Source organism: Chinchilla lanigera, unplaced genomic scaffold, assembly GCF_000276665.1.
Source record: "Chinchilla lanigera isolate Chin_1 unplaced genomic scaffold, ChiLan1.0 scaffold00012, whole genome shotgun sequence".
In the NCBI taxonomy this organism is placed as follows: Eukaryota; Metazoa; Chordata; class Mammalia; order Rodentia; family Chinchillidae; genus Chinchilla; species Chinchilla lanigera.
This window is the reverse complement of record NW_004955413.1, coordinates 14,521,072-14,538,211: the sequence shown is the minus strand read 5'-3', so window position 1 is coordinate 14,538,211 and position 17,140 is coordinate 14,521,072. Positions and strand designations below refer to the sequence as shown.

At 34.6% G+C, this 17,140-nt stretch overlaps 1 protein-coding gene across 3 annotated transcripts in view; it reads right to left on the bottom strand.

Annotated features, from left to right (window-relative positions):
- Pik3c2g (phosphatidylinositol-4-phosphate 3-kinase, catalytic subunit type 2 gamma) overlaps positions 1–17,140 on the bottom strand; it is a 309,948-nt gene that overhangs the window by 226,112 nt on the left and 66,696 nt on the right. For 2 of the 3 annotated variants that reach the window (XM_005379037.2, XM_005379039.2), the window contains exons 9-11: positions 12,696–12,755; positions 9,078–9,200; positions 2,050–2,083 (exon numbers count right to left, since the gene is read on the bottom strand). In XM_005379037.2, coding sequence (XP_005379094.1) covers positions 2,050–2,083; positions 9,078–9,200; positions 12,696–12,755 — 217 coding nt within the window. The remainder of the gene's footprint in view (positions 1–2,049; positions 2,084–9,077; positions 9,201–12,695; positions 12,756–17,140) is intronic. The other variant, XM_005379038.2, reaches the window with a different exon arrangement.

Genomic DNA, 17,140 nt, shown 5'->3' with positions numbered 1-17,140 from the left:
ACCCGAGAAAAACCAAAAAAAAAAAAAAAAAAAAAAAAAAACAATAAAGAAGAATACATTGTAAAGTTGGGCTAGAGATCTTTTTAATTTAAGGTCCTGCATGTATTGTGAGGAATTCTCATAATTTTGATAATCCGTCAAACTCTGCTCTTTAGATTTTCTTTGGAAAGACAATTTTTAGTTATCATTTGCTTCTCTGAGGTTACTTAGAGATATTGCTTTTATGCATTATGCTTTGCTTGCAGAACTTTGGATGAAGATATAGTTCATGTAACAGCAACAAAATATATTAAGAATGCAAGACCCATGGGCTAGAAATATGTTTTTGAAATAATGTTTATCACATCTGATATTATTCTCAGAAAATAATTATTGTATCATGAAATAAACCTCTCTCTCCGATTAAAATGTACCAATCAAAATAACTTGCAATTATCATAGAATATAAATCTCCAGGAATAATTGTATATTTTTACAAAACCTCATGCTCCAACCCCTTGAGAAATGATGGGAACAGAAAACCTCTTTACAACATTCCAGTTAAGGAAAATAAGTCAGACACAAAAGTTCAAATATTGAATGGTTTCTCTTGTGTGAGAAATAATATGTAGAGAGAAGATATATAGATAGATACAAATGAACAAAATGCAAAAGAGATAAATGGGAAGTAGGAAGAAGTTCATCTACTTTCCTAAATTACATATTTAAAAGTATTTCAATATTTATGCTAATTTGTTTTATTTATACTGCTAATTTATCTTGCTTCATTGAAAAGAAAATCTTGTGTTATGTTTCTTTGTCATAAGAATCTTTTTAGTTTTTGTCTTATACTCTAACTAGTTTGAAGATAACAGCACACGGTGTGTTAACTATTATTATTCTCTTATTTTGCTATGAAATTTTGTTTTACATGTTCTTAAAATAAGAAAACACATTCCAAGTGAGAAAGAAGAGCAGACCAGTTCCACATCTGCACATAGCCGTCCACACCAGGTGCTGTCACACAGAGCCTTGCTAGGAACACTGGCAGGGGTGTCATTCTTCTAGTCCTCTATGGTGCTCTGCAGGTTCTTGAATCGCTACTATAGGCACTTAGGCATTAACTTAGGTTGACTTTTGCATATCCTCTGGCATTCTATTATCATCTGTGATGAGAGATGGGGGAGTTCCTCAGATATAATTGGATGCCCTCTTTCTTTCAGGTAATGAGAATCAGAATTAGGATATCCATCCCTTTGTACACATTTGATTTCCACAGTCTCCTCTGCGTCCAGGTTGTTAGGTCAACATCAGGAGCCCATACCCACTGCCTGTGCCAACAAGAGCAGCTCTGACCACAGCCTGCATGTGAAATACTATCTCATCTTTCATCCACACTAGGAAAACTGCAGATTAAAGAACTGGGTCTGGGATCACAGAATTAAGAAATGACTGCACTAAAATTCAAGACCACTACCTGATTTGAAGTTGGGGTCCCTCCACATCACAGGGCCATCTGCCTACTGTTACTGGTGAAACAAATTCCGCCTGTATTTTGTGATTTGACAGGCCCAGAGCCCCTGTAAACACTAATTCTTTCAGAATATAATCCTCCTATTATATAAATTGGATCTTTCAAATAATGCTTGCATTTGAAATTATTGTCTTTTGGAGGCCAACATTTGTTGCTTTCTTACTTTTTTTTTTACATCACAGTAGAATTAGGTTAATAGTAAAATTTTACAATGTCAGGATAGCTATAAAGATACTTGTAATACTTATTTAATTTTTATAGATCTCTTGACTTTTTCTAATTTTATAAAATACATCATGATAAAAGTTTAGAGAATGTGGATTTTTATTTCCTTACATAATTATCACTTTCACCACTAAGAAGGGTTTTAGTAAAGAATTTTTTCCCTCAGAAACAAAATATTTCATGTGTGGGCACCAATTACCATAGTATTTGACTATTTGACTGAAACATTGGAAAAGCTATCTGACTTTATACGACCTAATTTTTTTTTCTTTTTCATCTTTAGTACAGTTGAGAACATGTGTGTTTTTTACCTTTTTCTGAAGTCTCCGAATTCTGACGAACATTCTGGAAAATATGGACATGTATTTGTTATTCAGACACAAATTTGCAAAATAAAGGAGTTACTCCCAAAATGTAAACACTAAAATTTTTCTCAGATGAGAAAAAGAACTGTTTCTTAACATCATCATAGATCTAGGTTGATTATTAAATGTAGGAAAAATCTAAGTTATAAGATGAAAAAGAAAAGCACTCTGAATATTGTAAAGAAAAATTTGAGTGATATGAATTAAGAAAAACGTTGCAAGAATAGGTTCAGTCTTTTCATGGTTATTAGAATATTTCTATAGACATCACCCTCGTCACAGTCTCCCTTGTGTAACAGTAACTAATGTTCTGTCTGTACAGTGTGTGTGTTTCTTATCATTAGCAGTTACTCAGATTTTGTGAACACCATAAAAGGAGAGGACTGACTAACTATATAGTTTCATTTTTTTTCTTTTGATTGAGGAGTTGATAGTATTTACACTGAGAATTATAACCGATAGACATTGACATTCCTGTTATTGCCTCCTTTTTTCATTGCTGATTCCTTCTTCCCGTTCTACTTAATTGCTCACCCTACACAGTGTATTCATTTACGAGACCTTTTGACATTGTTAGCTTTATTGTCTCTTTCTTAAATATCCTTGAGAATTTTTTGGAGTATGTTTTGGTGACAGTAAATTTCTTTAGGTGCTCTTTATTTCTCCATCAATTTTGAAAGAGATTTTTGAAAGATATATCAGCCTGGGTTGAAAATTGTTTCCTGTTAGGCGTGAAACACTTCTCTCCAAGCTCTCTTGGTCTTTAAGGTTTGTGTGGACAAGTGTGCGGTAATTCTAATGGGTTTACGTTTATAAGTGATTCACTGCTTTTCTCTAACCACTTTTAAGATTCTGTTCTTGTGCTGCAGTCAGGATTTTGACTATGACATATTGTGGAGAATTTCTTTTCTGACTGTGGCTCTTGGGGTTTCTATATGTATCATTTATCTGTATGTTATTATTTTTCTCTTATTCCGGAGGTTTTCTGCTATTATTTCAGTAAATGGGCATGATCTTGCTCTTGGCAGATGATTAGCCCTCTGGTCTCTGCTGGATGTAGGGTGCAGGGTTCAAGTGGACTGTTGGACACAGGGTTGATACTTCTGAGCTCTGTGCTCCCTAGAGAGGACCTGTGTCCTTCCCAGTCCGACCTGCACTTCTCTGGGGCTCTATCTCTGGCCACCTTCTCTCCATTGTGATCTCTTGTGGCTATCTCTCTCCGTCACTTAAGGTTTATGCTGAAGTCCCTGAAGTTCCTGGCCAGATCCATACTCTTTGCCCGGGTCTGCTGGTTTTCCAGGCTTACCTTTCTCCCCAGGCATTGTACTCAGGCAGGGTGAGGTCAGTTGGTTAGTCCACTCCTTGGCTGCTGCATTCCACAGGGAAGCAAAATGCAGGGCCATCTTGGAGCTGATGGATGGCTGTGCCCTTGTGCTGGGACAGGGGTTGCTGCACATTCGATGCAGATCTGTTTGCTCATGTCTTTATTTTTATCTTTGTTGGGACCCTACAAGTACTCTGGTGGCTTAGGATTTGCCCGCTATAACTGCATTACTAAAACTTATACAAAGTGACCAACAGACTTGCTAAAAATAGTTTCAGCCCCAAAGTAAATCAATTTTCTAATAAGATCTCTTTTGACACAAAAATTTTAAAAACTAAAATTTGTTATTATTTTGATACAGGAGCTCTCTGTGTTTTCCAGGCAGGTCTCAATCTTCTGGGCTTATGTGGTCCTCTTGCTTTAGCCTCCTGAATAATTTAGATTATAGGTATATACCTCTATGTCTGTCTTTAATTAAAGTTTTAAAAGTTTGTTTTTAAAGAAAATCCAAGTAATTAAAAACCAGATTTTTGCTGGGTGTGGCGATGCACGCCTGTAATCCCAGCACTTGGGAGGCTGAGGCGGGAGGATCACTGGGAGTTCAAGGCCAGTCTGGGTTACAAAGAGAGTTCAAGGGCAACCTGAACTATAGAGGGAAATCCTGTCTCAAAAAGACTAAATAAAGGTAAAACAGATTGCTTAAACAAATAACATAGGTAATAATTGTTTTCCCGTGTCAAAGAACTTGCTATATTATTTCTTTAGAGAAGGAACATTTCTACCATTTTGAAAGTGTCATTAAATTTAAATGTAACTTTACTTTTTTTTTTTTTTTTTGATTTTTTTCTCCGGTACCGGGAACCGAACTCACGACCTTGCGCTTGCCAGGCAGGCGCTTTTGCCGCTGAACTAAATCCCCAGCCCCAATGTAACTTTACTTGAAAGCATAATTCATATGAACCTTCTCAGAAGCATTTCTATTACATGAAATATTTCATTTTAGTACATCATCAACCACCAGTTGTAATGACTACACATAAGATCTTCAGCCCATCCATATGGAGGAGACTATTAAAGATTTTAGTTTGACTTAACTAGATTTCAATTTATTCAGAAATACAGACTTGTATTATAAAATCACCATGACATCCACCTACACCACTGTGTGAAAGAAATTTTTCACTTTGTGGTTTCTTTTTTGTATGAATATTTAATGGAAATATACTAGGTGAGCTTCTGGAATAAGATTTGAAGCATAGAAAATTGTTTCCAGTACTAAGGGGGGACATGGAATGGAGGGTAACTGCATTTGTGATATAATTTTTCATCTTGCCAGACTTACATTTAATAAATACCTAATTACTTCCTTGCATGGCAGGAAATAATCTCTTGCAAGGTGACCAAAACTGCAGCCAAGAGAAAGGGAAGCTTCTCAAATTTCTGAGCTTGTTGGCAGAAGACCTGCAATTCTCAGTATTTCTTTAATCTTAGGTTTATCACGGGTAGATGGACTTAATTATTTTGGCCTTGTTAACTACAGTTGATTACTGCACTAATTCTGTAAAATGTACTTATTAATTGGACAAATATTCTTATATAAGTGTGTTCACAACTAATATAAGATGGAAAATATATGAGCAAAAAATATGAATGCAAAGGACAATGTAGAATAAGTGAATTTTCAAAGTCTACTGAAAATAGGTAGGATCTATTTGGGGTAGGGGCTATTGAAACACCAACATATGTTATATAAAACTAAGAACTGTGAACTCTTTTTATCATTTCTGTGAATGAAAATAATTTCAGCCTTGTGAAAACAGCAATTAAAATTTGATGTAATGGGTTTAGCTGCAAAGAAAAATTATACCAGATTGAGTTCTTATAAGTACATAAGGGTTATGAAATGTGAATATGAGATTTTCTTGAGCGCTATAATTGTTCATGGCTTTTCTAGGAAATAACTAATGTCTCCCAAAAGGGTTCTTTTGGCTTCACATATGTTATATGTTTAATATTTCCAAGAAAGTTGTCATTTCTGTTGTTCTAGGAAGTTTCAGAAAGTAAATATATTGAAGATAATACTTTTTATACTTTAACATTATTTAAAGTGCTTCATCCTAAAATTCTACTTTCTGCATTCATTGACCTGTGGTTTGCTTCTGGTGATTGAACAAAAGTTGGACATAAAAGCTGAAAAATAGCCAAATACCGTAGCAGGATGGAAGACACTTGTCACAGTGGTTCATCTATGTCATAGGGCTGGTTGTGATCAATGGCTGTGAGATGACATGGATCTAACTGGTGCTTATATGAATTCATGTTGAGTTATGAAGATTCCCCCAAAACTACCACCAGGACCACCACCAAGAGCAATAATGTCCCTTATTCTACTTACATTGTTATCTGTGCCTTTTATTACCATTATTTCCTTTACTCACAAGAACTCTGCAAATTCCATTTCATTTTCCTACTTTAGAGATGACAGAAGTTAAACCTTGAGAAATGAATTAATTTTCCAGAGTATATTCATCCAGAAACAGGTCACTCTTGAATTTAACTCATGTTTGTATTGCTCTAAGCTCAATGTATTTTTATTACCACCTCCAGGTGCCTGTATTGTCTGTAAAATGCGATCCTCTAGGAAAAACTAAGTTCTTACTGAAAGTTACTCACTATGTGTTATCCTGGATTAATTTCACTTATTAGAGGATCTTTCTTTGTACCATATAATTCTCCAGTTTTAAAATTCATCGAATAATTATTTTCAAAACATATTGGTGGCATGCTTTACAAGATTATGGTGTAATTGTTTTTTTTACTTTGACCCAGAATAAAAAAAGATTCAATTAAATGTGATCACATCTGACTTCTTATCTTGCTATCATTTGTGAAGACATTAATATCCACATACACAAAAATAGTTTGGAGAATACATAGTTATTTAATTTGCATGTGTAATAGTTAGAAATTAAGAGAATAGATGTTTTTTCTTTAAGAAAAATGTAGGAAAACAAACACAAAATTATCTTAGGCATTGAATTTGGGAAATTACTGATTATATTATTTGACTTCTCCATTGTATTGTGCTTTTAGATTTTAATCTATATTTATCTTCAACATATTTGGTGACATGTCTCTGTGGCTCCTCAGAATCATCAATGTACTGTTCAAGTATTGTAGATAAGTGAATAAATTTATACATATGTTTCCATCTTAAAAGAAGACATAACCAAGCATTAAGAAGTAACTGAATTTGGTGTGAGAGACCAAAAGAGTCAATAAGGAAATGCACAACAGATATTATAAAATGGGAAGAAATTGTTCAAAAGGAAAGAAGAGCTGAGCATGGTGGTGCACTCCTGTAATCCCAGCACTTGGGAGGCTGAGGAAGGAGGATCCTTGAGAGTTCGATATCAGCCTGCACTATAAAATGAATTCAAGGCCAGCCTGAACTGCATAGTGAGACCATCTCAAAAAAAAAAAAAAGAAAAAAGAAGTAGCGTTGAGGAAAGGGGAAAGGAAGGATGGGAAAAGGAAAAATGATTTAAAAAAGGAAAAAATGGAAAACACTTTGTAACTAGGAAGGGGAAGATGGATTGAAGGGATGAGAGAAGGTTGGGAAAAAAAGAGGAATCAAAATATATCATGTATGGGTTCAAATTCCCTATGATGAATATGATCATTATGTATATCTAAAATGTACCAACAGGGGCTGGGGATTTAGCTCAGTGGCAAAAGCACCTGCCTGGCAAGCGCAAGGTCGTGAGTTCGGTTCCCGGTACCGGAGAAAAACCAAAAAACAAACAAACAAAAAAATAAAATGTACCAACATACCTAATATAAATAAATAAATAAATAAGCAGAAGAAACAAACAAGCAAAAAGAATAAAAAGGCAGGAAAAACCCGATAAAGTTGAAGGCAGGTGGATATAAACTGACCAATTTAATGAAGAAGGAAAAATAAATATTTTTAAAAATGAGAAGATCTTCAGGGTCTCAGGACAGAATACACAAAAATGTAAAATGAACACTTGCATGTGCAGAAAATATACATTTTTAAATGTACAAAAGAAGTTACTGAATTCTTATAGTTATTGAAACAATAAACAGCACAATGATTTGTGTATTCAGTAATGATCTGATTATATGCATTTAAAATCAATCTTTTGGGAATTTCAAGCTTACCCTAAGGAAATATAACATCTACTGTTATTTTCCATAAAGGTAAGGAATTCGTGCAGTTGTCTCTCAGGTGGTTTTGCATGTATGAGGATGTGTATATGTGTACAGATGCTTAGGTTCGAATCTCTATTTTGCCATTTAATAATCCAGTGCATAAAAACACTGAATATCAGATTTTGATAGTAGAAGTTACACCATCTTTATAACGCTTTTGTGATGATCAATTGAAAGGAAATAATAATGAAATTAAATGAATAGTATATATATGAAACTTTTGTCTACTACAACGCACTATCAACAATTAACCGTAGTAGTTCCTTCTTAGCTACAGTTGTGCTTACTGAGATTTTAGTTACCTGTGGTCAACTGCCTTCCAAGAATACTAAATAGAAAATTCCAGAAAGAAACAATCCATAATTTTAACTTGTTCATCATTCTGCATATTGTGATAAAATCTCTCTGTTTCCTATGTTTTCTCAATGAGAATTCAAATTACCCCTTTATCCAGTGTATTCACATAGTATATGCTACCCATCCATTAGATACTTAGTATCTAGTTGTATTATCAGATCAACTGTCACAGTTTTGCAGGGCTTGTGTTCAAATAATGTTTATTTTATTTAACAGTGGTTTCAAAGTGCCAGAGTAGTAATATTGTCAATTTTATTACACTATATTTTAATAATTGTTCTACTTTATTATTGTTAATCTCTTACTGTGCCTAATTTATAAAGTCAAGTGATTTGGTATTATTCATAGCTTTGAGGACCCAATGGGGAATCCAAGAAATACCCCTGAGGTTAAAAATGAACTACTATGTCATTATGACATTACATCTTTCTGCTTCATCATTTGCTAAGCCAATCATGGTAGATTTATCATTACTCAGAATGACTAATATTTTTCTTGGGCAATAATCACAGTCATTCTTTATTTTTCTGAGGTTTAAAAATCATCATACAGTGACTATTTGCAAACTGGGAAATCAGTATAAGAAGCTAGAGAAATTCACTCATTACTTCCAGTAACAGTGTGCACTGCCAATTCCGCAAGTGATATTAAAAAGCCTGATCTGTTCTTTCCTACATATATGTACGTATACACACACATGAGCAGTTATAACCCCACACATCAGCTCACAGGAGACCCATACGCAGCTTTATGTACACACCTGAATGTAAAGATGATGTAAGTATGTCCACCTACGGAAGATTGATTGCAGCTTCACTTAGACATTACAGGGTAGTCCTAAATTTATTTTCTTTTTAATTTAATTAAATCTACTCTTCCTAATATAATCAAACTGTCATTACCCACAAATGAAGGAATTTACTGCCTGCATGCCACACATGAACACATAAGTACACACATACACACAGATGTATAGTTGTCAGCCAAAAGTCTCCACTGTCTTTAATTATTGAATTTAGGCTTAATGAATTAATGTTTGATAAATGAATATATTTACCTCTCCTGTTGTCTGAAGAATTAGTTTTAGTTCATTCACTGCATCTGTAATTTGTTTGGTTTCGACACACCCAAGGATACTGCATAGATTTTTAACTTCTTCTATAATATTATCCACATATTGCTGTAGATGACAAGATTCACACATTACTGTTTGTTAAAACCTACAGGGCACTAATTTATCTTCAAAATACCGTTCTTTCCAAAAGAAGGAAATGGAATAAAATGTGGTTGACTGTTCCCACAAAAAAAAAATCTCAGGATTCTGGTTAGCCTGTGATCTACATCACAACGTACACTGAGTGAATGCTCAAGCATGGGATTAACTCAACACCAATTTATTCACTGTACACACTTATCAGCTTAATTAGTTCTAACATGACACTAACTGAAATGGAATATGGCCAAGGGAGAATGAGAGAAAGAAAGAAGGAGAAAATGATGTAGACTCACAACACAAAATATTTTAAGTCTACTTATTGTAGACCATTTCATTAATGACACATTATCAACATGAAAAGAAAACACTAGTTTTACATTAATAGAACCCTATTTCTCTTTCTGAAAAAGTCATATTTCTTGACATATTACCACTACCTCTTATGTGGTTATTCAAACACTGAAAATTTATGACAGAAACTTGAGTAAAGTAACTAATACTATGAAAGACAAAACAGATTTCAAAGGTATCAACAGAGCTGGTTGTGAACATACCATTTAAGGTATATTTTTAGCTTTTGACAGATTAAGAATATACAACTACTCATTATAACATAGAGAAGAAAACTCTCTGAATAATCCCTCTAAAAACAAGTCAGCTGTTTTATTTATGTTTAAACTCTCTATGAGTGTGATGTGGCTACCGGAAAGTGGACTTCATTAATAAAATGAATCAAATGATATATAAGCTCAATAAGTACAAAGTTACAAGTTAATTGCATTTTAAAAGTATAGCATCAATACAACATTAATTTCGGGTATTATACTTGAGCAAGGACTTGACGGGCTGGATTTTTCCAAAGAAAATCAACTCCACTATTAACACGCTGTAAATACACTCATTCATTCACAACAGCATAGCAGACAATATTTTCAGCTCTGCAGTTAGGTGGCATGTATATAAATACTGGCTTTTGTTTGCACCTGTAGCCACCATTAGCATATTTAACTTCTATGTACCTGGGTTCCCTCGTCTATGAAGTAGGACCAATAATAATTAATTACAAGTTTGACGGAAAGATTGGATCACATAAACCATAATAAAGTACCCAGCAGAGAATAATGGCTAAATTTTAATATTTAATTAACTTTTAGCCACTCACATAGAGGACTCAGTTTATAAGAGAAATCAGATATCTCATATATGTAGTTAGATAATAAAATAAACTAAAAAGTCACAAAGCTATGAATAAGGTACATAGTAGGTGCTATGCTTATTTTCATTTAGACATTCTAGCCTGGTGTGGGACACATATGGATTTGTGAAAATCCATAAATATTACTATTAAAATGCAAATACTAGGTTAACGGGTCGCTAAGTAGTTGGCAGCCAATTTGTTGAATCTACTATACCATTCTTACAGCACTTCTTATCTGATTTATTTTTCTCATTTAATATTCACAAACTTCTGAAAGATAAATATTAGATTCATTATATTCATGAGTCAATGAGTTTGTTAGAATATTTTAAGCAAAGTATTACAATTATAAAATTAACCTGGTGATTAATTGAATATGAAAAACCAATAGGAAGTTAGGGTTTAAGGTGATTCTACAATTTCATATTTGGGAAACTAAGTCTGTATGAAGGCATTACTCATGGCAGAAACAGACAGAATAGAACAAGTTTTAGTAGGATCGTGATGCGTGTATTTTTTGATACAAAGAGCTTTAGCTGTGCAGAGGAAGTGCAGGGGACACTAACTCCCACAACTGTTGGAAGAAAAACATAGATACCCTACACACAGGCATGCCGACAAAAAGACACACACACACACACACACACACACACACACACACATTGTACATTTATATAAACACTAGACGAGTTGTCAGGAAAAAATATATATAAATGCACGGTTTAGCCCTAAACAAAGATCAGCTAACTTTCTAGGTGACACAAATTAAAAGGGAACCTCAAGCCTGGCAGTAGCTCCAACACTGATGCTACAATGGTTTGAGGAAAATATCAGGCTGGATTTAGGTCTTAAGCCACCTCGGCCCCCGTAGTGTTTATTGCTTGTACTGGGACATGTGCTGATATATTAAGTCTAAACCAGTTGGTAGAGGTAAGGGAAAGGGCAGAATGGACTTAAGATCCTTGAATAACTCCCAGATACCGGATTGCCACCCACAAAAAATGAGAAAAAGGAAGCTAAGCCAAGTGACTGAGAGAACTCTGGAGGAAGGCCTTCTTTATCCAGAGTCTGGTATCAGGAAAATGATTCTCTGAAAAATTGAAATTCACATCTTTGTCATGGGCATCTGTGGAACATTAATTTGTAGGACCTACAGTGGGAATTTATGTCAAAAATTTCTGTACACTAATGTCACTATTTTGGATCTAGGCAGATGCAAATGGAAAAGTTCAGTACAGAAATACTTGTGTAACCCTAAACCACAGTTTGCCCCCAAATGCACATACAGATACACGTGCATGTACACATATGCACACACAGTGTAGTAAGAAGGAAAGACCAGCTTGAAACACAGGCCTAAGACAGCTGATCCTATTATGAGAACCTGTAGTGGTGCAAAAGACTAGGACTTTTCAGAAGATAACCCTGTTTCACCCTATTTCAAGAGATAGAAAAGCCAGGTTTGGACATTATTTTCACAGACATAGTACCTGGCCAGACTTTGAAAATGACTATCCAGAGTGAAAATACAGATGAACGAAAGAAAGGTTGAAACCTGGGAATATGATGTTTCAGAACATCTAATATTTCAGCGATGGAGGGGAACGTTTGGGTCACAGCTGGAAACCCCAAGTGTGGAGTCAGGAATACTACCTAATGGGGGGACATTGATATAAAGGGAGTTGATGGTATGGAAATTTTCAAATTGGAATAAAAAAGAAAAATTAAGAGTGGTAACCATTTTCAAGTATTGTATAACTTTCAGGAGGAAAGTGGATTTGATTTGCTATAAATAGCTCCAAAATGATAAACTAGAACAAATGCTTGCACATTTAGAGAAGTTTCCAGGGTGTGGTGTCTTGGGCCTGTAATCCCAGGACATGAGAGACTAAGGCAGGAGGATGGCTGGTTCAAGGCCAGCCTGAACTCCTATCTCAAAACAAGAATGAAAGAAAGGTTCACTTTGGTGCGATGTGAAAAAAAAAAATCTTTGTTTAAATTATTTCTTTAAAACTTGAGTAGGCTGTCCTTGAGCAGAGAATTCTTCCACATTATAGACAAATATGGAATCAGAAATTATTATGAGATTCTTGAATTGAATAAGTGTCTGGATTAAATTCTTCCTGAGTTGTTTAGTTAATAAAACTGGCAGCAAGTATATATTATGTTGTATGTTACAAAACAAGCTTATCTTAGAAAATATTTAATGTATCCTAGACTTTGAAAGAGTAGCATCCCTGTACTTTAGACACCAAGCGTACCTGAAAGGTATTTCGAACACTGGAAAAGTTTAGTGACAAACTTTTCTTCTCTGCATCTTCCTGGAAAAAACAAAAAAAAAAAACAAAAAAACGCCAGAAGTTTCATTAAGCCAGGAAGCAGGCTAAAGTAATATGCATTTAAACAGCCATATAACAGCTTACCATCTTCCAGATTTCATATAAGCTTTAATGAATTTCTATTTTTATATCCAGATTGAAAATCAGCAAATTCAGTTCAAGAGTTGGGAGACAAATCGAGAATTCAGAATGTTTTTCATTTCACATGCGAGAATTACTGCTATTATTAAGTTTTTAAAAAGACCGATAGAGTCTTTGGAGTTATACTTTCACTTAAAATGTTAATTCCATTATAAAAATTTAAAAAGCTGGGTAATATACAAAATAATATCTTTTTTTCAATCCTAATAGAAGGTTGAAGTCACTCGATAAACCACGTGAAGTGCATTACAGAATGACAGACCCCTCCTCCAAGAAGAGATGGGGCTCTCACACTGTCCAAGCTTTGCCACAATGCGGGAGAAAGAAAAGCCTATCACCTAGGTGGATAAGAAGAAATAAGATGATAATTTAAAACTTCTCAAAATCCAGGTTTGAGCTGGCATGTCAGTTTGGAACATTAGTGAGCCCTAAACACAGGGGAATTCAAAATCAAATGTATGTTCTTTTCCTTTGAGACCCTGTAGCATTTGCGGAGAGACGCTGAAGGCAATGAACAAATTGACGGCCAATTCCATGGCACCGGTAATTTGCCATTTCTAGAAGACAAAAAGCTCAAAGCCCTGTCCACTTTTGTGGATACTTCTCTCATAAAAAGTGAAAGTCTTCAACTGCAAGGGAAAGTGCCAGAAAATCCTCTGTCACTGTGAGGTCAGGAAAAATTCTTTGCTTCAGGGACGGATAAAGAAAGCAAATGACAGCTGCAGGGGAAGAAGTAGGAAGCAGGTGAACACGCTTTGCTGACGAGGGCAAAGCAGAAGCAAAACCCTTCCGCACGTGGGAGAATTCCGTCTTGTGTGCAGGACTTTACCTAGATGCCAAGAAGGGCAAGAAACTGCTGCGCAGGACCAACTGCAAATATGTTTGGCTGTCAAGTGCTCAGAAAGTCTCAGTCTGAGGTTCGGGAATATAGCTTCTCCCTGTGGTTGGATTATTACAACACAAAACTCCCTCGGTCTGCCACCAAATGAGTCTATCGTTCAGTAACGAGAAAGATCAGAGTATGGCCGGAAGCAGGAAAAAGAATTGAGATAAATGCTGTCCGTGGTACAGGCAAGCAGGCACTTTTGAAAGCTGAAGGTGTGGTGGCAACACTGGGAAATTCTCCTTCCTCCCAGGGTCTTAACTAGATGGTGTCAACCAATTCACGATAGTAAAAGGGCAACAGAAGGAAACTGACTATTTTCAGACATGCGTACAAATTCACTTGGTCATTTTCGCTGGTCTGCACATCATGTCTGGCATCCAATCAACAATTAAAATCTACCCTAAGCAGCTAGATAATACAGCGCCTCGTCAGTAGATAAAGCCAGACTATGAAAGGACCCAAGTGTTGTTCTGTCAGAAGTGGACCTTAGCTACCATGTATCATGTTACCGGATCTAGTGGGAAATGTGGACAGTGTGCCTGAATAGATGGAGGATTCAGGTGAGAACATGTGCAGAGTCAAATGGACATGATAGAAAAATAAAGCACACATGATATTAGAAGTGAAAGATTTCTTCAAGGGCTTATCAGTAGACTGAACACAGTTAAGGTAAGTATCAATGAAATTAAAGACAGATGAAGATAAGTTAACCTAGATGAAACATAAAGGCCAGGGAAAGTGTGGCTGGGTGGGAAACCGGAAAACAAAATTCAAAATCTATCAGACAGAGTCATTTATTTAACTATACTTCTGGAAAGATAAGGTTAGGACAGATAGTTACTTAAAAAGATAAGGGCCAACATATCAAAATTTGTGGGGTACTGCTCAGAGGGCAATTTATGACTTTAAATCTTACAAGAAATGAATAGTTCAGTGTCATCTTAAAAAGCTGAATTCACAGTTAAAATACTTCCTGCAAGGACAGCTCCAGATTAGATAGTTTCATTAGTGAATGAAATGACTTCAGGAAGTGATAAAACCAAATCTACTCAAATTCTTTCAGAATATAGGAGGCAACACACTTCCCAACCTATTTTAAGATGTCAGTATCCACTCTGCCACTAAAATCTGACAACAATATTATAAAACAATAAAACTGTAATGTGATACCCCTCATAAATACAGATGCAATATCCTTAGCAAACTACCAGTTAATTCAAGCTAGAAATATATGAAAAGCATTATAAATTCTTAGCAAATATGATTTTTTCCAGCAATACCCATCTTTTTAAAATGTGAAAAGTGTAACAGAGAAAACCATGCACAACTGTGTCATCCATTTAAGAAATTCTTAACAAACTAGTACTAGAAGGAAACTTTTTCACCCTATAAAAGGCAACTAAGTTCATATTACTATATAACCTCTGTAATTATAGAGTATTGGTGAAAGACTATAACTTTCTGAAAATAATAAGTATATTTTTACCACTTGTAGTAAAATTCTTTTGGAGATCTTGACAAGTATTTGCTAACAAATAAAAGTCCTCTTTTTGGGGAGAAAATCATAGTTATTTCTGAGATGGAATGACTGTTTCATACATAGACCCTTAGATTTATGAACAGAGAGGGGAGTCTAGAACTTGATCTACACATACGTAATTAATTGTTTTCACACCATTGCTCAGATTATGTAGTAGAGAACAGTTATCATTTTAAATAATTGTTCAAGGATAACTGATTATCCATTTTGAAAAACAAAACAAAGTGAAAAAGGCTTGAGTATTACCTCTTAACCACACAGAAAGTTTCTTGAAATGGATAATAGAATTAAATAACAGCTGCAAATATAGTCATTTTAAAAAGTGGAGAAAACTTATGCAAACCTGAGTAGCAAGTCTTCATTAAATGATATGAAAAAAGTAAAAAATATAAAATAAATTAAAATGGGATTTATAAAATTAAAATCTTGTGCTTTTTGAATGGCGCACAAGTAAAACGAGACACATAAACAAACAAACAAATTACAGATTGAGAGAAAGTATATTTAACATATATGTCACATACCTCACAATGATCTTTTATCTAAAATATATAAGGATTTTTGCAAGTCTGTAACCACAAGCTATATAATTCAGTTTAAAAAATGAGCAAACCATTTCAACAGACACTTGACAATATATCTTCTTTTAGATGTATGAATGGTCATGAATCACTTGAAAAGTAATTCAACATCTTTGGTGATTAAGGAAATGAAAATTTAGAACAAGGAAATTTGCTATGTACAGAAATGGGTAAAATTAAAGCATGAACTGCAACAAGGGTTGGGATACAGAACAACAGGGACTCTTACACTGTATGTATGATCCCATTTACAGAAGAATCTCAAAAAGACAAAAAATATGCAAAATGAGATGAAAAAAGTAAAGAAATCTTTGGTTGCATGAGATCTAAGTATGGGAGGAATTTACTACTGAAAGACATTTGGGTATATTTTGGTGTAATGAAAATATTTCACATGTTGATTCTAGTCATAATTATATAGCTATATATAGTTTCAAATTTTGCCCAACTGTTTGTATAACATGGGTACATTTTACTTATATGAGTTAAACTTTGAGGAAATGAATTTAATAAGTCAGACATCGTAATGAAGGTAAAAGGGCAAACCACTCACTGGCAAGCTATACTAATGACACACATAACGGAAAGAAGCAAATATACAGCATATTCGCATCAATGTACTGGTAAGGTAAACATGGGAAATGAACAAGTGTAACTTACAAAAGAGGAAAACTGACTCACACAATTTTTAAAAGTAAAACTTTGGGGATGATACTTTGCACTAAAGAGTACTTATTACTTAGAGGAGAGAAGAACTGGAATGACACACAGCAAGATCATGTGATAATGTGACATTTTATTCCTAAACTCATTGCTTAGGAAAAGTGCCTACTATATCCTTATTCTTTAATTTGTATATGTTACTATATGTCCTTCAAAAATTACATAATTCACAATGCAAGCTCCAAGTAAAATGTCTGATAATATTTCTTTTCAGAAAGCCCTCCAGTACTTTCTATCTCGTTAGGAAACCAAGTTAATGAAACTGATCATTTTCCATTTGGAAGCTCGATTTTCACGTCTCATTTTTTATTCTTTTGCAATCTTGGAGTATTCTCTAGATAATGGATTTAACTTTTAGAAGTTTCAACCTGCCCATTTTTTTCTACTAAGGTAGGTTTCATTTCCACAACAGTGCATTATTTTCCTCTGACTTGATTTTATCTCCTTGAATTCTCACTTTGTGAGCTTCACCTGATCCTTAATTCCTGTCCATTTG